General features: G+C 36.6%; 1 protein-coding gene across 1 annotated transcript; it reads right to left on the bottom strand.

Moving 5' to 3' along the window:
* Positions 1–7,382: 7,382 nt before the first annotated feature.
* Positions 7,383–22,327, bottom strand: LOC121408180 (TLC domain-containing protein fld-1-like). The gene is made up of 5 exons (XM_041599541.1): positions 22,139–22,327; positions 19,452–19,735; positions 15,839–15,918; positions 8,734–8,816; positions 7,383–7,918 (listed from the first exon to the last, which is right to left on the bottom strand). The coding sequence occupies exons 2-5, from the start codon at positions 19,637–19,639 to the stop codon at positions 7,496–7,498; spliced, it is 774 nt and encodes a 257-aa protein (XP_041455475.1). The 5' UTR covers positions 19,640–19,735; positions 22,139–22,327; the 3' UTR covers positions 7,383–7,495.
* Between the last annotated feature and the right edge of the window lie 71 nt (positions 22,328–22,398).

Here is a 22,398-nt window from a genome sequence, read left to right on the forward strand (position 1 = left end):
CAACAGAAATTACTCCAAAATATGAATACTTACTAGCGGCCACAAAGACTTCGCTATAATCATGACAATCCAAACATCATGGCTGCACTCCACTCCATTTTGATCGAATTGAAAAAAATCACAAGCTTAAGCTCAATTTTAGCGAAGTACCAACTAACGTAAGCGTAGAAGGCAGCACACAGCTGTGTGTTGCTTCCCTCTACATTCAAAGATGTACAGCACGATATCAAAATGGCGGATAGGCGAAAAACGTTGACTGCTCAGAACGATGTCCAAAAAGCCCCAAATTATTGATAAAACTTCATCCAACCTTAAAATAATGCTAACGTGAAAGGTGAGGATGTATTTATGCTAAATATGTTTGTTAATAGATGTTATGTAATCATTTACATCCGATGAACGCAGATTTGAAAGTGTTCTTGGTACAGTGGCAGATACAAATTTTGACCAACGTGAGCATGTGACATCGCTATAATGGATAAAAAATGCGTATTGATTATGTTCTTTTGTCGATAATTATCAGATATCGATAGCGTGATATCGACAGTTTTCTTAACGATAACAGTCCTAACGTGATGGACAGTGTTTCCAAACTTGAATTTCCTACTTTGTTCAATGAGCGAATTTGGTTCTCTTTTTCTTGAATTTTACATTGCAATGTTCTTCAGACCACTAGAGAGTGGTCTAAGTTAAACCTGACTCAGGTTTAACTTAGACCACTGTTTAACTCTTTGCTATGATGATGGAGAGCCAAAAATTAAAAAAAAATCAATGCAAAGTATCAGCATTCAACACGAAAGAGAATATGTTAACGAGAACATTGACATGCTTCATGACAGTATTGATGTCATAACTTGCTTAGATATGGGGAAAATACCTTCAAATGCATTCCCCGATATTGCGATAAAATGACACCAAATAGCAACCTCCGTCACTAGTCACACTAGTGGTACCGAATTCAATGCGCTCGCTAGCATGCCTTTCAAAAGAGTACAATAGACTCAGTCGGTCTTGCCTCGCCTTTGTTGGTGTGACTAGCACGTATTAATGCATGTAATGAGTGTCACGATAGAAAAATGTATATTACATATATGGGTATGATTGCAAAATAAGTTTTTTACATATTCAAGCAACTTTTATGTTAATGTAACCACTTGGAAAAGTTAGAGGAGGCATTGCTCTGTATGTCACAAGCAATTACATTCGGACATCTTCAAACATAGTCCCGCAAGAGCCTGTCGAAGGTACCCCACCTTTATCCGTTATTTAAGTTTGACTACTAAAATATCTTGCCTTTTGGAGCCCTCGATGTGGCAAAATGATGCTTGGTTAGGTTAAAAAACAACCTATATTTTCTTGAAATCATTTAGAGATAAAGGGAAGTCTTTTCTCTATCAGCTGCATTTAAAGAAGTGAGGGCACAACAAAGTCTACCCTCGCAGGGACCATCAAACCTTTTGTACCCGATGAATAAACTCTCCCAGCCCCCGGACTATGTATGAAACATAATGGCTCAAATTCACAAAGGTAGTTTTGAAAACCTATGGTTGAATCCATGGTTTTTGCAGATTAAATTATGCTTATTTTACCGCGTATGAAAAAGTCCAATACTGTGCGTGCTTTTGTCACTGTATGCCAAATTTACACCTGATAACATGGTTAGATACGCTATTTATTCTGTTTGAAGAGTGGACTCATTAGTTCAAAACAGTGGACTCATGAATAAAATAACATACTTAACCATGGCAACAGGCGTCAGTTTGATGCACTGCGACAAAAGCGCGCACAAACTTTGGACATTTTTAATGTTAGCCGTAAATAAGCGTAATTTATTCAGCAAAATCTGCATAAACCATGGGTTCAACCGATGGTTTTAAAAACCACCTTTGTATCAAATTTGGGCCGTGATGTTTGAGCAGGGAAGTCCCTGGTTTGAGGGCACCAATTGCAAAGAATGCTGCTGAAGATTATTCTTAGCGCCTTATTCTATAGACCGATGAAAATGTTACAATGGGTTATGCGGCATCCCTTTTTTCATTTTATAGGGTTTCCTGGAAAAGGTTGAATTGAAATACCAGAATTGCAAAAGAGTTTGTATTGTGTGTGATATGATATCTAAAGGTGTACTTGGTTGGTCAGAAGTCTGCAATCTATTTTGTGAGTGAGTACTGGATGTCATATTACGCGAATGCTCATCATGATGTCATGGATTTTTCTTTTAATTGAGGATAATAATGGTATACTGGGGAGAGAAGAAGAGAAAGTGAGGAATTTCTGCTGTATATTTTTGTTGAATCATATATGAGGCATTTGATGATACATAATCATTGCTAAAATTACTGAATTGCTATTGTGTTAATGAAATTTCTGATATCATTCTATACTTCAGTTAGATATCATGGGAAGGACCTATTGACAATGTATGTCAAGTGTTATTTTATATCCATCATGATGATGAATAACATGAAATATGCATACATATACTGTATGCATGCTTTGGGGTTTATGTAGCATACCATTTCTCAGGTATTCATAGATTAACTGAGGCTGTCAGCTGAGATGAGATTTAAATTCAAGAGAAATTGGTATTATTAGGCATGTATGAGATACATGATTCAAACCGCCTTTATTTGAGTACACATTGACTGGATTACTTTATATAGTACAGTCATTTTTACTAATTTCACACCACAGGCAATCTAAAAATTATACTTTATGTAGGGGCCTGTTTCATGGAGACTACAACTATTGTAACTTTGTCATTATTAGAGCTTCAAAGTGCGTGTGGAAACCTTGACTGTGCTTGGCTGAGCCATGTTATAATAGTTGCCAGAATAGTTGTCTTTTTGTGAAACTGGGCCCCTGGAGGTGCAGTCAATGCTCACCTTGACCAGCAGGACTTTGTACACTACAAAGCATTCAAATATTGTTCCTACATGTATAATGAATGGTTATCCCTTCTGTCATATAAAAAAGTGTCATTGGCAGAGATTTGTGTGCTATTAAGTTTGTTGAGATGTGACGCCTCAGTACTGATAGTAAAAGTTTTATTAAGTCCAAGGTTTGGATTTAGTACTCGCCCTGGCATTTGCTAGAAAAATTGTAACAATTGACTCGTCTAATTTCCCAGAGATATACATTGTAATGATTGTGTAGAGTTAAGGTTGTGGTTCAGGGTCATAGTTTGTTTTGTGCAGATTTTCTGTAAGAACAGCTCTTGCCAGTGCAAAGTCAATGAATTATCACCAACACCTGTACAACTATTAATCCACATTGTGCTGCACTCGGCCCAGGTTTAGTAAAAAGACCACTTGTGCACTGCGATTGTAGATAATGTATGAGTGCTTTTTAAGTTATCTTTCATTACCTTTATTAGTTTGTAATTTGTGTACCGTTATTGTTCATCATCTACCGGTTCAAATCAAATTGTGCCTTCCTAAATCCTGAATATTCATGAAAATTGTCAGGAAATTTTTGTATAGAAGAACTATATTCATGAGAAAATTAATTACAGCTGTACAAGTATTACAGATTAACCTGTGTAAGATGATATCAGAGTTTATATGATATATGATATTTATATATATATCTACTTGGCTTTGCACATTCAGCGGGATATGAAATAAGGTTATGATTATTTTGTTCGAGAAATGCATATTTCCTTTCATAAATTTTCTTATTGATAATACAGAAATGTTCTTTATTATGTTGTAATTATGTACAGTGTATATGGGAAATTTTATTTCGAATAGAAGGAGGTATATAAAATGTTTTGCACTATTTGGTCGAAAAAAGTGCTTTGACTTTACCGGTACTGCGATATGACTTACAGAAGATTGATTTTTTTAACTTGACCGATATAATGACTTTAAAAGAGGCTGCTCATTTAGTTTGAATATTTAGAGTTTTCATTTAATTTCTGTCTCCCCTGTGTAGCAGAGCGAGACTGACGGTACCGCTTCTCAACGGCGGTTGCGTCAACATTGAAATCTTAACCAAAGGTTAAGTTTTTGAAGTGACATCATAACTTAGAAAGTACAGTATATGGACCTAGTTCGTGAAACTTGGACATTTGGTAATGAAGTATTATTGAACATCCAGCCTGAGTTTCATGTCACATGACCAAGGTCAAAGGTCATATAGGGTCAATGAACTTGGACCATGATGGGAGAATAAACATCAAAATCTTAACCTAAGGTTAATTTTTTTTTATTTTATCATAACTTAAGTGTATGGACCTAGTTTCTGAAACTTGGACATTTGGTAATCAACTATCACTGAACATCCTGTGCGAGTTTCAGGTCATTGAAGGTCAATAAACTTTGGCCATGATGGGGTATTTGTTGAATTGCCACCAAAATGTTTTTATGGATATAGTTAATGAAATGTGAACATAGGGGTAAACGAGTATCACTGATCATCTTGCACAAGTCATAGGTCACTTGATCAAGGTCAAATGTCATTCAGGGTCAATGAACGTAGTATAATGTCATTATATGAATGGTGTTTTTGTGAATAATCATTTTATCAAAGTCAGCACTGCTGCTATATTGAATCACTTTAATGGAGGCGAGACTGCCAGAGGCACTCCACTTGTTAATTTCATTCAGATAATGATATAGCTGTTTGAGTCCTTTTTTGTGTGTTTATAATGATGAATGGATAAGGATTAGGGATTAGTGTTAGACATGGGATTATATACTCTTTTTGGTAGGGTTACTTTTTTTTTAAGGAAGCAATCATGTGTTTAAACAGATGCTATGAAACTCTTAAGCAGCTCAACTAGGTCATTGTCAACTTTTCATGTTTAATTATGATTAGAAAGTTTAGATGTATTTCCATTTCTGTATAATAATGAATTATATTTATACTTTGAATTCCATGTAGTTCTGACGTAATATCTGGGGTTAGATGCAAATCTTGTATTTGTATGGATTTTTTCCATCTATCAAGTTAATCAAACCTTAGAATTTTCACCCAATCAAATGTAACTTATATTAAGCGATGTATTGAAATATTTGCTGTAAAACAGTGCTGCAGCGAGCGAACATGCAGGAACTATTGAAAGTTACTGAGACTTAATAAAAAAACAACGGAACTGTTAACTGATCAGTTTTCACTTTTTTTTTGTTTTGTCACACCATGGATCCACTTACAATGTCCATGGTCACACTTTGTGTTCTAGGAAGGTGAGGGATGCACTCCACGTTTCCATCCAGAGAGGTGCGGTGAGAGAGAGGGAGAGAAAAAGTGAAGAGGGAGGGAGAGAAATGGATTCAGGGGGAGAAGGGGGAATGGGGGGAGAGGGGATTGGACTGGGTGGGGAAAGAGAGAGGTCAAAGGATGAGTCCAGCGGAGCCCCCCCCCTTGAAGGATAGCGCGGAAACGAGAGAGAGAGAGAGGCAGAAGGAGGGGGGGGGGGTGGAGTGAGGGAGGGGGGAGGTGATAGAGAGCAGGGGCCCCATATCTTAAAAGTCAAGCGATTGATCGTGGGTGTTATTTTCATGCAAATCAAATTATGACTCAGCACCCTCATTCGCTAAGTTTTATGTTTGATCCAGGAAAGAGACAGGGGTGTGGGAGTTCAGATTTATAGCTGATTTCAGATTTTGTTTTTATTGTTTTGTTTTTCTGTTTAATTTTAGCCTATTTTTGGCTTTCCTCTGAACAAAAAGTATGGGAGCTCTTTCTATTTTAGACTTGTTCAACATTCTTTAGTTTTTTTCAGATCTGTTTATTTGTGACCACTCACACCCATGGAGAGCACGGGGGGATATAATTTCACTAATGACTTCTCTGTACAAAACGTTCCCATTTCAATACTCATCTGCTCCATGGATGAAGTCTCTTTCATTTCTCTTTCTCGTTATTTCTCATTTTCTCGACTACACACCACCCTTCATCTATATCATCGTTCTCAATCCAGTATATGATAATAAAAACGGCAAATGCAATATTCAACTTTTTTTGCATCATTGTTTGATCTTCTTCACCTTTTTTTTAACTTGGCGTTTTTTTCGTCCATACTCTTTTCTTTGTAAGTGAGGGGTGGGGGATATAAAACAATTTTAAAAAGTGTATTTTAATATTGAAGAAGGATTTGGTACTTTTTTACGACGGTGATAACATGTGTTATTGATATTCACAAGGGTGGGGTGAACTTCCCATACCCTGCTTCGAAGAAACATGGTCTAAATCGTGCTCCCGCCCCCTCTCTCCCCTTCTTTTTTTTCTTTCTTTCTTTCTTTCTCTCTCTCTTTCTCTCTCTCTCTGTAACACACACTCCCTTCTTTTACCTTCTGTCTCCACTGTCCCTTGCTGTCCATACAACTGCCATAAACTAAAATCTAAATTTTAGATACTGCTTATACCCACCGGTGCTTCATAATATTATTCTGAATACAATATTATTCCATCGAAGAAATTAATAAAATATAGATTTTACATACTTTACATCAATAAAAAAATAAATATCAATTAACCGAAACCCGCATCATAAAACCCGTATACAAGGCAAATCAAAAAAAGACTATCAATTAATGAAATATCAACACGTTTTGCCTATCTTAAAAAAATGTTCACCAAAACTGTCGGAAGAACTTAGTCCAAGCACGTTATGTCAAACATTTCACTTTCTTATATTACTTATCATTGTTTATAGACAAATATCAATAATAATAATAATACATAGGATTTATATAGCGTCTTTTCCAATTTGATTATAAATACTCAAGGCGCTTAGAAATGAGCAAAACAAAAAAGTAAAGAGAATTGCAAGAAAAGGCACAGTGCAAATGCGGAAAATGTCTGTCTGCAAGTGAACAAAATCCAATTTTATAGGTTTGATATTGCAGAGTTCCTGCAGCTCCTGTGTAGTGAATTCCAGCATGATAAGCAAAGGCTCGATCGCCCCAAGGATTTTATAGATTGGGATATGTAAGACTTGATTTGGATCATCGCAGATAAAGCTTCATAATATGCTTACCTTTTATTCTACTTTAAAGGCATTGTTTAACTTTGTGAGCAGCCGCTTTAAAAAATTCTCAAACCAAGATGAAACATGTGTACAAGTGCATGTATTAGAACCAATAAACCCTGAAAACAACCATTATTGAGAATGAAAAGCTAAAACTACAAGGCAAACCCCGATTTTGTAAATAGGCGTCTTATAGACGCCTCAATGGTACACATAACTGTATGGGATGAAAATAAGATGATGTTTCTGGTCACTTCATATTTCAATTTTTGAAGCACTAAATAATGATTTTCGAAAGCAATTTTTCAGGGCTTCATTTTTGTAACATATCACAGACACAGGTGACAAGTGTGACCTTCTAGCTCAGATTTTTTAAAAGTCAAACCAATGTTAACCAATCACTTTAACACGTTTAAGAAGAAAATTTAGTGGAGGTCAGTGAATTGCATGACATAATAGTGTTGTAACCAACTAAAAGAGTCACAGAAGTTGCGACGCACCTTAAATCACTATTTCCTTTCACGATGTATCCAAAATGTCTACGTCATTATTAAACGACGATGGTGGCGCTGACTGTGACGACGGTAATTGTGTTTTCTTTGAAGTTAAATCGCTAACAATGAGTCGTTTGAAGAGTACAAGATTAATAACGAGAAGACTAGAGATTAACAGAGATAACGCGATCCTAATGATGCCGGGGAGTTCCGGTTCGAATAGGACGTTGACGAGGATGTAGACGATGATTACGAGACGGAAGACAGCAAAAGATACGACGTTGGTGAATGTGTTGATGGTTCGAATGGGATGGTCCTTATCGAAACCATGCATGATGAGGAGCATGCGGAGATGTAGAAAAATGCTAGAGCAATCGACCATCATGGCAAATATACAAAGATGATAGAAGCGTCCCGTTTGATAGCATAAGATAAAACATCCGCAAACCTGTAGAGGAATAATTGAGATGAAAAACAATTAAGAACTCGTTGGGTCATTATAAATATCCTCCACTAAATGGCTTTGGATGTTTGTAGTAATGATAAAAAACTGTCATTGCTCAGATAAAACTATATTTCTACAGAAATAACGTGCATTGTTTATCGTATATTTCCGCCTTTTTATAACATTTTTTTTATAATTCTGTTTTTATTGAAAAAAAAAGAAAATCACAATATTTACAATAATTATTAAAGTACAAAAAACAAGACCAATAAAATAATGTAAGTGTATTTCTTTAGGGCTTAAATCCTATACGGAATTCACCCTTGAATGAGAGATTTTTTTTAGTCTTTGTTCTGCAATGTTTTTATGACTGCACACTCTGGCCCGTACTTTGGTCTCGGGTTTCAAGTTTTATTTGACATAATTATGATAGCCGGCTGTGACTCAATTTTAGAACAGGTTCACTTTTCAGCTAATTTGGCACTATAATAATGTTTTTCTTCCGCTTTAAAGCAAATGGAATAAACGGGAAAGATAAAGAAACAATATAAGCAGATTTGACCTTTCTCGTTTCCCATGACTTTAGCACAAAGTGAAACTAGACTTTAAAAAGTGCCTATATAATTATGCGATTCATATCATGCCTATACATGTGTACATGACAATGTGGAGAGCTGCATGACGTAAAAAGTAAAAAAAAAAGGTCATTATGTTCTTCTTTCAAGGGTTTTAATCGTCTTTGTTCTAAAATAAAACAAAGTTGAACATCTCCTTTAAATATGTTTCACTCATAGAGCCAGGGGTGGAGCTAGACTTACAGCTATGTGATGAATACACAGACCAAGAACTTTCCATATCGATTGGTTCTGCAACAGATCTACTGTATCATAGATTGTGTAACCTGAAATTATATAGATTTATAAAAAAAAACACAACCCAATAACAATAAAAAGTTGAGTGTGTGTGAGGGAAGTAGAAGGGGGGGGGGGATAGGGAGAGGAGGTTTGGTGAGGAGGGGGTGTGCACAAGAGGGAATGGAGGACCAAGGGACTGATAGTGGCACACCTAGGTCCTGTTGCACAAAAGATTTGTAATAAAAAAACAGGGGCCGAAGAAGAAGAAGAAAAAAAAGAAGAAAAATAAAGAAGAAGAAGAAAAGAAGAAGAAGACTTTTTTTTGACTTTTCAAAGTAAAACTTTATTTACATTACATATAATAAATAATACAAATAAAAATATACAGACATTGATGCACTTAATATGTCAAGTGTTTGTGAGCTAAACAATAAACAAAACAATCAATAAGTAATACATAAAGCGGAAGACATTAAACAATTCATGAACAAGCAATAAATTTAACAATAGAAAACAAGAATTTTTTTTTTTTTTTTTTTTTTTAAATGTACTGAATACTGACGACAGATGATTACAGAACTACAGTATCATCAGTATTTAAAACGATTTTACTGTGGGAAGTTATTAATTTCCATAAAGAGCTTTGCTCAAAAAAATCAATCACAAAATACCGAAGGAGGTACACAAAATCTTAGGCATAACATAAAAATAATAGCAAAGAAAATATGTGATCACGTCAAAACAATTAAATCAACCATGTGAGACTATCGTTATCCAAAAGAAAGAGTACATTATTGGGTGACCATGTTTTAAGAAATAAAGCCAAATTGCTTTGTAATTTGTGGAATTCATAATCAATAATGACTCTGTTTTTAATTCTAAATTTCCAAAACGGAAGCGGATCAAAAAAACGAGAGGTTCGGTAAAGCCAATATAATGTGCTTTTAAGACTAACAATAAGAAAGTTGGATAGGCGCACGGCTTCCCTGCTACGACCTCTTGCATGTGGAACCAAGGTCCAGTAGAGGTCAAAGTCAATGTTCACTTCGGGCAAAAGACATGAAAGGAGGTGGTGAAGAAGATCCAAGGCCGGTTGAATAGAAGTGCACTCGATAAAGAGGTGTAATATAGTTCCTTTCTTGCCACACCATCCACATGAAGAGGAGATGTCGGAATTAAGGTGATGAAGAACGGCAAGCGACGGAAGGACATTATGTAATAGTTTGTACTGAGTGTCCCCATCTTTCTTAGACGAAGGATAGTAGTAGATTTCAGTCCAGTTGATTAGTGTAGATGGGGAAAGTATCCCAATCTCGTGCCAATGAGTAACTTGAGTTCTAGGAAGAAAGTTAATAGAACGGTTGAGGATTCGATATATCGATTTAGTGGGTGTGGCAAGAATGTTCTTGTTGTCCTTAGTTATAATCGAGAACGGAGAGTTGATAGGTTCAGCCAGATTGTGAAGATGAGTTGAAACTATTGACAGTCTAAGTCCGCTGTTTAAAAAGAATCTGGGAAACAAACTGGAAATCACTTTGTGAAGTCGAGAGAGGTCAAATTCCAAGAGCCGTAAAGATGGACGCTGCAGGGTGGATGTGATGGCGACCTCGTCTGCTCGGAGCCAGGTACCGTTGTTCGGGTTTACAAGATGTTTGACGAGTTTGATTCCACATGCAAATAATCTAGCAGGGAAGATCTTGTCGCCATCCAGTGTGTAATGAAGAAATTTATAATAATTCAAAGGAATATTGAACACATGGTTGACAGTGAAGGACGATGTCTCGATGCTGGCTCCAGAGATACCCCAAGCACGCAAAATTTCCGAATAGAAACAAGGAAGACTGGTATAAAACTTTGGGTCTAATTCAGTCAGAAACAAAGAAAAATCAAAATTTAATTTCTTATATCTCCGAAGATTATAAGAACAAAAGGTATACGCGGGATGAGAACAAAGATTGAGATAACGCTGTAAAAAGGCAAAACGAAACGTGAGTGTTCGTGCTTGGAGACATACCAAACCAAGTCCACCTTTGTTAGGTTGTTGAAACAGAATTTGCTTTCTTAAAAGATGTCGTTTTCCGGACCAAACAAAATTAATAAGCATTTCTTGGAGTTCATCCAGTATTTGCTGAGGGGGAGATAAAACTGCAAGGCAATGAAACAGTTTAGATGCAGCTAGTTGATTAGCAATAATGATTCTGCCTTTGAAGGATAGACAAGAAGAAAGAGAACTCCATCGAGATAGAGTCTTATTTAATTTTTCTTTACACTTTATCCAGTTGTTGTATACAAAATTATTGTTATTACCCAGATGAACTCCAAGAAAAAGGAGACCATCACAATTCCATTTGAAATCAAGGGGCCTGTCTCTGCGTTTCGACCATGATCCAGCCCACAGTCCTTGAGATTTTACATGATTAAGGCAGGCGGCCGAGGCCTTACTAAAAGTGTTATATGTATCAAGAATAATATCAAAGCCTTTGTCTTCAGTGACAAAAATTGATATATCATCTGCATATGCAGAGACTGAGACATTCATATCCGTGTTAGGTAAAGAAAAAGAACATGAAGCAAGATTAACTTTTAACTTGTGCAGCAAAGGTTCTATGGCTATCGAATACAGAAGGCCAGACAAAGGGCAACCTTGGCGTATGCCTTTTTGAAAAGGAAAAGGCGCAGTGAGGGATCCACACACTTTGACTAAGCCCTCGGCATCATTATACAAAAGTTGAATACAAGAAATGAAAAATTCTCCAATACCCATAGCTCTCATAGTGTTAAAGAGATAATTATGATCTACATTATCAAAGGCTTTCCTTTGATCCAAATTTACTACTGCAAGAGGGGTATCATTACAATTAGAATAGTGTACAATGTCTCGGATCAAATTTAAATTATCATAGATTGTTCGATCTGGAACACAATACGTTTGGTCTTCTGAAACAATATTAGAGATATAATGTTTTAGTCTATTAGCAAGTACCTTTGCAAAAATTTTGTAGTCATTATTCAGAAGAGAGACTGGTCGCCAGTTGGCAATGTCTGCCAGGTCTCCCTTTTTAGGAATCAGTGTAATCACTGTCCTACGAAAAGTATGTGGAAGGGTTCCAGTACTTATGGCATATTGTAATACAGAAAAAAGATCATTTTTTATCAAGGGCCAGAAAGTCTGATAGAATTCAGAAGAAAGTCCATCTAGACCAGGCGTTTTATTTTTCCCGAGCTGTTTAACAGCATTATCAAATTCATTAAGTGACAAAGGAGCATTAAGACTTTTTGAATCTTCAGTATCAAGTTTCAGTAAGTCAGATAAAATATTATCAACCGCATTATCATCAGTTGGCACACGACTGTACAAACTCTTATAGAAATTCCGAACGTGAATTTTAATATCACTCTGATCCTCTGTAATGTTACCCGAAGGGAGACGGGTACGAGAGAGTGATTTAAAAGTAGAGTTCGATTTTTCAAGACCGAAAAAATAAGCTGAGCTAGTGTCTATCTCATTTGCATATTGAAAACGTGACCTTACAAGAGCACCCTTGGCTTGATTCTTAAGAAGAATGTTTAATTCATTTCTTTGTTCAGCAAGGGCCTGCTGAATATCAGGCGTGAAGTCAGGCGAAGATTGCAATTTGTCGATGGTTTTGGTAATATTTAATAACGTTTCTCTCTTCTCATTGGCTAACTTGGAGCCGTACATTTGAGTGAGCGATTTAATGTGGTATTTACCAAAGTCCCACCATGATAGAATGTTAGGAAAGTTGGCTTTTTTATTTTGCCAGTCCGTCCAAAATTGATAAATGATATTTCTGTAGTCGTTATCATCGAGAAGAGAATTATTAAGTTGCCAAAAAGCACTTCCTCTTGGCTTCTGTGGGGGGATTTTAATTTTCAGGGAAATTGCACAATGATCAGAGAGAGTGCAAGGCAGAATACGACAAGCGTGTATTGAAGGTATTAGAGGGAAAGACACATAAAAACGATCAAGTCTGGCTTTAGAAACACCATATACACTGTGAGGATTGTTTCTATGCCAAGAGAATTTCTTTTCATGTGGGTGAAGTCTTCGCCACGCATCACATAATTTATTACTTTCAATCACTTTCTTGAGGGCAGATGATATCTTAGGTCTATGCTCATTAGGCATGCACAATCTATCCAATGTTGGAGATAGGGTACAGTTAAAATCTCCCCCAATTAAAAAAACACCGTCACTGCACTGATTAACATGATGCGCAAGAAGACGAATGGCCTTAATAGCAAGGTTATCATCCTGTGGCATTAAAACATTATATAAATGATACATGCCACTATCAAACTCAATTTTAACATATAAGATATGACTATTAAGTATAACTAAGGAATCTGTGATGCTACAATGGTTATTCTTTACAAGGGTAGCAACTCCAGATCCTCGATTATGTCCGGGGGCACAAAAAGGTTTATAGGATGACCATAAATCCCAACAATGAGAATGCTGGGAGAGGTCATTTATTTCTTGTAAAAACACAATATCAGAATCAAAAGCAATGTTATCAACATAAGTAAAAACTGAGGCATTCTTCATGGCATTGGAGCAACCTCCAGTGTTAAGGGTGAGCAACGACAGAGTCATAAAAAAGGAAAGAAAGGCATGCATGTCTACGTTCATACTAAAAAAGAAAGAGGGTCATATTAAAGATCTAGTTTTTTGATCAATTTGTAAATCCTCTGCTGTGTACTTTTCGTAAACAGAGGACTGTTTCTCAAAGGTCTCAGTTGTCTAACAAGTCCTGGTATGTTGGAAGTGAATTTTTTTGCTACTTCTAGGGGTTTTTTCCGTGCTTTAACAATTTTCAGAAATTTGCAAAGTTCCTTGGAAGAGAGGGGTCCTTGACTGGATGGGAATGAGGAAGCCCAGTCAAAGGATTCATCGTCAGTCTGTGCATCATCCCATACCGTTACGTCATCAGTGTCGGTAGTGTCTACCGTGGAAGCGGGAGAGGGTGGGGTTGGTGATGTAGAGAGTAGGACGGGAGTTGGGGAGGGAGGTTCTGAGGTCATAGGAGAGGAGACTTTTTTCATTAATTTCCGGGGTGGGGTAGGAGAGACAATTGAAATAAGTTTGGGGGAGTCTTCTACAGGAGGTACGAGAGGTTGTTTCCTTTTTGCGACAACATCTGCAAAGAGTCTGGAAGGGGCGGGCGGTGTTCCCCAAATGGTGTCGCAAGGGGTTTGGGTCAAAGGAGAGGTGGGGGCCTCGGGAAGAGGCATTTTGTCTCGGCTAATGCCCACGGAGTCGCTGCTAGTTTGACTATTATCATTGCTGTGCAGATTATTCGCACCCTGAAAACTAGCAGAGGCTCTTTCAGCAGTCACGGCAACTTTAGAGTGCGGAGAGGCTGGCGTAGGACTGGGGCCAATAGAATTTTCTGTGCGTGCTGGGACGCCCTCTTATCAGTGGTTTCGGGTACAGACCGTTGTGGTTTAGGTTTAGATACTTTAGGGGGATGACGTGGGTCCGATTTTCCTTTAGCTTGTGGGTTTTCAGACTCATCTTGACGGACTGATTTTTTGCAGTTCTTACTGAGATGGCCAGCCTCGCCGCACTCAAAGCAACGAGCCGCCTCAGTGGAAATAAAAACGCGATAATTGATACCAGCATGAGTGAAATTAATGAAATCGGGTGGAGTGACATTCGGACTAAGTAGCACCTGAACTTGACGACGGAAGGACATGATGTGAGCTAGATGTTTGTCCTTGAAACCAATGGGAATAGGACGGATCTGTGAGACTACTTTACAGAAAGATGAAATTTGTTTGACAAGAACAGAATTGGGAATTTCAGTGTATACATTAGACAGTGTAATACGGGTTGTCGGCAAAGCTAAGGGTGAGATCTCAATAAAAGCGCCTTTAAAGGTCAAGCCGTTGTTCACCGCGCTCAGCACATCTTCTTTAGAATTCAGGTACATGGCAATTCTTTGGTTACTGATGCGGGAAGCAGACACTATACAATGGGCTGGAATTGTGTCTGCGAATGCCCTTATGTAATCATGAATAGGAACATGTGCAGCAGCCACAAAAGAGATACCATTGTTTCTGCTCACGGACGTAAAAGGCTCGGCAGCAGAAACAGGAACGGCAGCCTGAGCCGAACTGGTTCCCGGCTTGTCCCGGGAGGCCTGTCCGGCTTTACTGGCCATAGTGGCCAAAAAAACCTGACACAAGGTCAACACAAAAATCCTTGAAAATACAAGTTATTAACAAGAAATAATAGGTGGACTTGGTTTGGTATGGTTATAAATGTGTACTAGTAGTACACTAGTTTAAAAAACTGTAAATAAAACAGTGTAAATTCAACAAAACTTACAAAAACTCTGGAGCTCGCTCGAGACACGTCCTTCTACAACAAAGAAGAAGAAGAAGAAGAAAAAAAAAAGAAGAAGAAGAAGAAAGAAGAAGAAGAAGAAAAATAGAAGAAGAAGAAAAAGAAGGAGGAGGAAGAGAAGAAGAAGAAGAAGAAGAAAAAGAAGGAGGAGGAAGAGAAGAAGAAGATGAAGAAGAAGAAGAAGGAGGGGGAGAAGAAAAAGAAAAAAAAAAGAAGTAGAAAAAGAAGGAGGAGGAAGAGAAGAAGAAGAAGGAGGGGAGAAGAAGAAGGAGGAGAAGGATAACGAGGAGAAGGAGAGGGATGAGGGGAAAAAGAAGAATAAGAAGGAAGATAAAAAATGATGCTCAATAATTTTACAATTAAATGGCAATCCACCATAATTACGAAGTCGATTTGCACAAAAAGGAGGAGAGAATTAGAAAAGCCTAGCAAACCTCAGATCATTGAATACTTCGATAATTCATTATCTTTGTTGTAATTGTTGCTAAACTTAGCAGCTGCCAGTAGTGTGTAACATAGAGCAGAACATAATAATGATACAAAATAAACTAAATGAAAACGGTACAATGTGTTATGCGTGATGGTAGGAGCTAAATATTCAATTTTACACTCAGATGTTATAATCTCTTTTTGGAAGGTATAATGTGAAAGAAGGCGAGTGGATAAGAGTTATCACAATACATTTTTGCCACTTACCTACTGATAAGGCGCCAAATATTTCTATATCTGTGAAATAAGAGTTGTCATCCTCCTCACTCAAGAGTGATAACGTCAAACTTTATTAAAAAAGAAGAATTAAAGAGTGAAATATTATAACATTTATAGATTTGTCGATTTCATGGTCTTCAATATTGTAAGATTTAAATTTGATTAAACAACAAATAAAAAAAATAGTGTTGTGAAAGATTATGTGGATACATTATTTTACTGCGACGATTTATACTCTATGGTGGTATCTGATTACTCTCACGAGCTCTATAAATCCATGCATTTTCAGTTTATTTTATGTGTTTTATTTTCATTTCCAACAACGAAAATACATCATCATTCTAGTGTTGTAGGTCAAGGGGTAAACAATCTTCAAACAATGCTACAATAATCTGGTAAAACAAAGGACTTATTAATGTTGCAGTCACATTTTCTCCAAGGCGGCTGTGCAGCGAGTCGATAACAGCCGTTTTATTCATTTTTATTCAAACCACTTTTTTTTTCGACTCGCCGTACGGCCGCCGTAGGGGAAATGTGACTGCGACAATAAGCAATAAAGATACAGTATTTTTTTGCAGCGCCAAATGTGACTCAGAATGGCCTCGGAGTCAATTGTGTTCCGAGTCAAAGTGAGTCATTCCGACTCGGAATACAGGTGACACCCCCATGGTTCCATTTCGAGTCAAATTTGACCACCGCAGACGAAGTGAATATAAGATGATTAGCCCATATTCTCTCATATTAAGCCCACACAACACAAAGGTTACCGATTCGTCGTTTCGGCCTACAACTTGCTTTTCACGATTGATTGTACATTAATTTTGTTGTCAATGCAATAAATCGTAAAGATATTCTTCTCCGTTGATTGCTAAGTGCTAACCTTCATGTTACCATGGTTACGGGTTCCATGTGATCAGTTTATTTCATTTCATTTCGTTTATTTCCATTTTCAATTACAGTTTCTTTTGTACATGTTGACATAAATAACAAAACATATTTCAAATATTCCTGTACAAAAGATTATAATTTTATTCAAGATTATTACATATCAGGTTGGAAATGGAGGGAGCTGCTAAAAAGCGGAGCTTGTAGAGTGCAGCCTCCTAATAAATATTCTTGCAGTTTAGCATATAAAAATTAAAATAACAACTTGAGCATAAACCAGTTAAATTAAAAGGAAATAGGGGAAATTAAAATAGAAAAGGAAATAAGAAAAGGAGAGATTAAAGGTCTCCAGAATCCAGCCCCATCACTCACAGACGGACCTCGCCGATCAACAGGGAAACGAAAGAGATTTAAAAGTGTACGTGATATGATAAACATGCTTGATTAAAAAAAATACAAGAGTTTGAGTGATGATGAGTTAAATTCAATGGTTATCTTGAAAAAGATTTTTGAACTTATATTTGAAAGAATTAAGGCTTGGAGATTATTTGATGTTACTATAATTCCCCAGAGTCTAGGGCCTTCAAAAGTATTTTTTTTGCAAGGATGGTCCAGAGTACGTAGTGGTAAATGGAATTCATCGGATTGACGTGTGGGATATTTGTGAAGGGTTTTGTTTTTGTTAAATGAAGAATTAAATATGGGTGGTAACATATTATTTTTTAACTGATACATGAATTGACCTAAATTATATTGATACAGTGTTTTTATTTTTAGAATGTTATTGTTTAAAAACAACTCATCTATGTGAGATCTACAGAACAAGTTGAAAATAACACGCAACGCCTTCTTTTGTAAAAGCAATATTCTATCTAGGTAGGTTGAGTGTGTGTTTCCCCAAACAATTGCTCCATAATTTAAATATGGTAAAATTAATGTTGAATAAAGCATTTTTAGGGAGGAAGTTGGAAGAAAAAACTTAACCTTGTTGATATAACACCAATATTGCGTGAAATTGTACGACATATAGAGTCAATATGTGTTTTCCAAGATAATTTGTTGTCTATTATGAGGCCTAAAAAATTTGTTGTAGTAACAACTTCAATGTCTATATTGTCTAATTAAATATTAAATAGCAATTGTTCTAAAGAATTGCTAAAAAGCATGCATTTCGTTTTTTGTACATTGATTGACAATTTGTTAGCCCTATCAATTGAACCAATTTATCCAGTTCAGTGTTCAGTACATTAATTAAAATATCGGGGTTAGGATGAGAGTAGAGTACATTTGAATCATCTGCAAAAAGGACATAAGATAATATTTCAGAGGAGTCCTGGATGTCATTATATAGATTATAAATAAAAGAGGGCCTAGGAGGCTACCTTGGGGAACACCCCAGTTAACATTTTGTAGAGAAGAATTTTGTTCATTTATGCTTACTAATTGTTTAAGATTTACGAGGTAGTTTCTGAACCACTCCAAGGCCTTCCCACGAACTCCGTAAATTTCAAGTTTGTAGAGCAGTATCTCATGATTTAAAGTGTCAAAGGCCTTGGAGAGATCCAGAAAAACACCTATTGTATGTTCAAAGTTGTCAATAGCTTTTGTGATTTTGTCAATAAATGAGAGAGTGGCATGAGATATACCATGTTTTTGGCGAAATCCAAATTGAAAATCGGAAATTGTATTATATTCATTCAAAAAAATTAATAATCTTATGTAGATCACCCTTTCCATAACTTTAGACAAAGTAATAATGCTATTGGTCTATAGTTACATACATTAATCTTTTCTCCTTTTTTGTGCACTGGTATTATCTTTGATATTTTCATATTGTCAGGCACGACGCCATTACTTAAAGAAAGGTTGAATATGTATACTAATGGGTCAACAATATATTCTATAATTCTTTTAAATAAAATATTGTCAATACCATCGTGACCACAGCTTTTTTTTTGTTTTTTAAGTTGTTCACTATATCTATTATTTCATTTCTATGTACAGGTACTAAAAATAAAGAATTTGGGTTTGGTTGGTGAATGAAATCCGTAAATTTCTTTTTTGTTAATGGTATATTATCTGCAAGACTTTTTCCAATTTGTGTGAAGTATTGATTTAATATATCAGCTATACGAAAAGAATCGTGTATTTCAACATTATTGTTTTTATGCGTGCTTTTGTGCTTTGTTTATTGTTTTCCATGTTTTATTGATGTCGTGTTTGAAACGAATTAATTGATTTGTGAAATATTTTCGTTTTTCACTCCGCAATAATTTAGTGATGGTTTTTTTATATGTAGTATATTTACGATGTGACTTTTCTGAGCGATTAATTTTATCGGCATAGTGTAAGTTATTTTTGCGATTTATTGATCGTTATATTGATTTCGATATCCAAGGAAGTCTTGGACTCTTTTTATAATTATTACATTTACTGACCAATGGTACATGTCTATCTAAATGTGAAGTAAAAGTTTTCATAAATATATTATATGCTGCATTTGTATCTTGAGAACTGAACGCCTCAGATCAATCCGCGTCTTCAAGACCATCTTTCAAGCTCTGTAAATTATTTTAGTGTTAGTCGTCGGAATTTATGTTGCTGGGTATCTTTTTTGCTAACCTAAACGGAGTTCTTGAAAATATCGGGAAATGGTCAGAGATATCAGATAAAATTATTCCAGACTCGGGTAAAGGAGAGACATTACTATATTTACCAATATAGCGATCCTAGACCGACGATAACCGAATGAACCAATGATCCTACTTCATTTCTCCATTTATGCTGCTTCGATACGACCACGTGACGCATTGGTGGGGGCGATAACCTGAGCAGGGCGTTCAGAAGGAAAAATCCCAGCGCCGAACTTGTGGAAATGGCTAAAACCGTAGCCGACGACAACATGATGATGTCACGATATTTAGCACTTCGTCGTGAAAGAATGATGCCGTCGTAATAGAGACTCACTCAGGATGATGTCAAATGCTCACCTTCCATTATCTTGAGAAAAGATTAACACAATGTTTAGATAAATTAATCAAATATAACTGGAGGAAAGTTACAGGGTGCTACTATTACTTATGCCATTCTAGTCACAATGACCAAATAATACGATTCATGGTAAGAACAAATTCAGAAGTATCAAGAATTGCCTACAGCTCGCGCTTTTTTTTTATTGCAAGGCTATGATAATAAAATGGTTTATATTAGTAGTGTGGGCATAAAAGTACGTGGATAGATTATGAGAGAGACGATCATTCACGCATCGAATTTTCAAATATTTTGATTTTTTTCTTATTTTATAATAAAGGAGCTCTTATTTTGAAATACTGAGTCATATTTCTATCGCCAGGATGTTTTGATAGGGGGCGGGGGCAAAGTTCATATAGATATCATCATACGACGTCATCACTTCTTTAATACCTCTCAGTTCTATACTTTTCTTTATTTCCCTTTCTCCCCTTCAGTTTTTTCCTTCCCCGTCTTTTTTTCTCACTACCTTATCGTATGGGGGGGGGGGGGTAATCAGCCCCTGTGGCGCGCCGCCATTTTTGAAAGGATATTCCACATAGATTATTCATGAGAAGTTCAAGTAGAAAGGCTTCCAGCATATCTATTATAAGAGCCATTATCATACCGAATTGCGTTTCATTTTTTCAGAATTAGTTCTCAATCGTTGCAATTAATCTGAAATTATTTGCAAAAGCTTTTAAACTTTACAAATTGGCCTATAAAAGTGTTGGAGTTACTGGTTCCGTGTTGGTTTGAATGGTTAAAGGGAAATTAGTTTTAAAAATCGTTCAAGCTTGACAAATTAGGCCTATTATTCTTGAAAAAAATCATTTGGAATAAAAATGCTCTTGAAAACAAATATAGGCCAGTTATTAATGAATCTATTGTAGCTAGTTGTGGTACATATATTACACATAAACTTTCAGGTGGTTAATGATAGTAATATCATATTTTTTTTGCAAATCCTATAGAACAAAACCTGCAATAATTTTGATCCCATCAAAGCTAGGCTAGACTGTAAAGTAAACTCAAGTGTGAATTCAGGATAGTCAATCGTGAGGCATTCTGACCCTCTTCCCGCGCGCTCGATTGCCTATACTACTCCATAACTCAATAGTCATTTGAGAAGAAAACTATGACCCAGTCAAGTTCGTAACCTTTCCATTGCACCGAAGCTTGCTCTGGTTGTAATTGTCCAAGGTCGCGGCATAACTCCTGAATATACCACCGAAAGTTATAATTTCGGGGGGGGGGGGGCAGTGGCGGACAGTGATCCGAAGGAATTGATTGGAGGGGCACTGTATTCTTTGTGAACAATGTTTTGTCTCCTCCGGGTCACGGTCCGCCACTGGGGGGGGGGGGTAGTTATTCACGAATGGTGGGGGGGGGGGGGTAATACATGCACGAAAAGGTATAAAATGATAAATGTGTATTCTAGCTGTTTAAATTGTCGGTTTGAAAGATAATGTATTGTTATGCCTTCAGTTTAACAATAATAAGCTGGCCCGCAATTTTACTTACTTGTGCACTTTATTATTTTTTTGGTGGTGGTGGGCGGGGGGGGGGGGGTATATAGCCCAAGTTGTGCTCAGAGTCTTGCGCTATTGTGCTTATCTGTAATGAAAAAAAAGGCGTGGTCGATCTTTGGTGATCAAAGTAATTTCTGCATCATAATGAAATCTCGTATCCACCTCGACTGGTCTATAAAGGCCATATGTATCTGATATTAATACTCATTAATATATTAACTAAAATGAGCTATCTCTCTCCAATAGTCTTCTCAAATGACTATTGAGTATTTATTCACGAATGGGGGGGGGGGGTAATACATGCACGAAAAGGTAAAAAATGATATATTTGTATTCTAGCTGTCTAAATTGTCGGTTTGAAAGATAATGTATTGTTATATGCCTTCAGTTTAACAATAATAAGCTGGCCCGCAATTTTACTTACTTGTGCACTTTATTGCGTAATAATAATTCTGTTTTTTTTGGTGGTGGTGGGCCGGGGGGGGGGGGTATACCAAGATGTGCTCTGAGTCTTGCGCTATTGTGCTTATCTGTAATGAACAAGAGGGCGTGGTCGATATTTGGTGATCAAAGTACTTTCTGCATCATAATGAAATCTCGTATCCACCTCGACTGGTCTATAAAGGCCATATGTATCTGATATAAATTATACTAATTAATATATTAACTAAAATGAACTATCTCTCTCCAGAAGTACCACTCATAAACGTAGAGTCCCGGAGCACATTGGGAAAACATTTCACTGATAAGTGATAATTATGTATTATAAAGAAGAGTCTAAATACATAGGCCTATCATATTTTCATTGTTAAGGTCAAGTGCCATACACAAACAGCCCAGCTACATGTAAAACGCGACTTACCTTTTGCCTTGGACGAACGTAGAACCGTGAACATATAACAACTGGGGAACAGCTGATACTGCAGCAATGAACTTGAAGCGATCTCGAGCAGGAATATCTGAACTTTTAAAAATTTAGGGCCTCTTATAAATTATAATGGTCAGGATCCGTCTCTATCGAAGCTCCCTAGTGTGCTGTATGCACTGGGCATCAAAGTCTTTTACTAGTACTGCACGTCACTCTGAGCTAAGACCGAACAATAAACCTTTTCATGCATGCAA

Source organism: Lytechinus variegatus, chromosome 2, assembly GCF_018143015.1.
Source record: "Lytechinus variegatus isolate NC3 chromosome 2, Lvar_3.0, whole genome shotgun sequence".
In the NCBI taxonomy this organism is placed as follows: Eukaryota; Metazoa; Echinodermata; class Echinoidea; order Temnopleuroida; family Toxopneustidae; genus Lytechinus; species Lytechinus variegatus.

Bases quoted from the DNA above. Each gene is read 5' to 3' on its own strand.
- LOC121408180 (XM_041599541.1), bottom strand. From the start codon at position 19,639: ATGTTGTCGTCGGCTACGGTTTTAGCCATTTCCACAAGTTCGGCGCTG. The intron at 15,919-19,451 runs GTAAATATAGTA...TTTTTAATAAAG, and splicing joins GGTCTAGGATCGCTATATTG to TTTGACGTTATCACTCTTGA. The intron at 7,919-8,733 runs GTAAGTCTAGCT...ATTCCTCTACAG, and splicing joins TGTGTATTCATCACATAGCT to GTTTGCGGATGTTTTATCTT.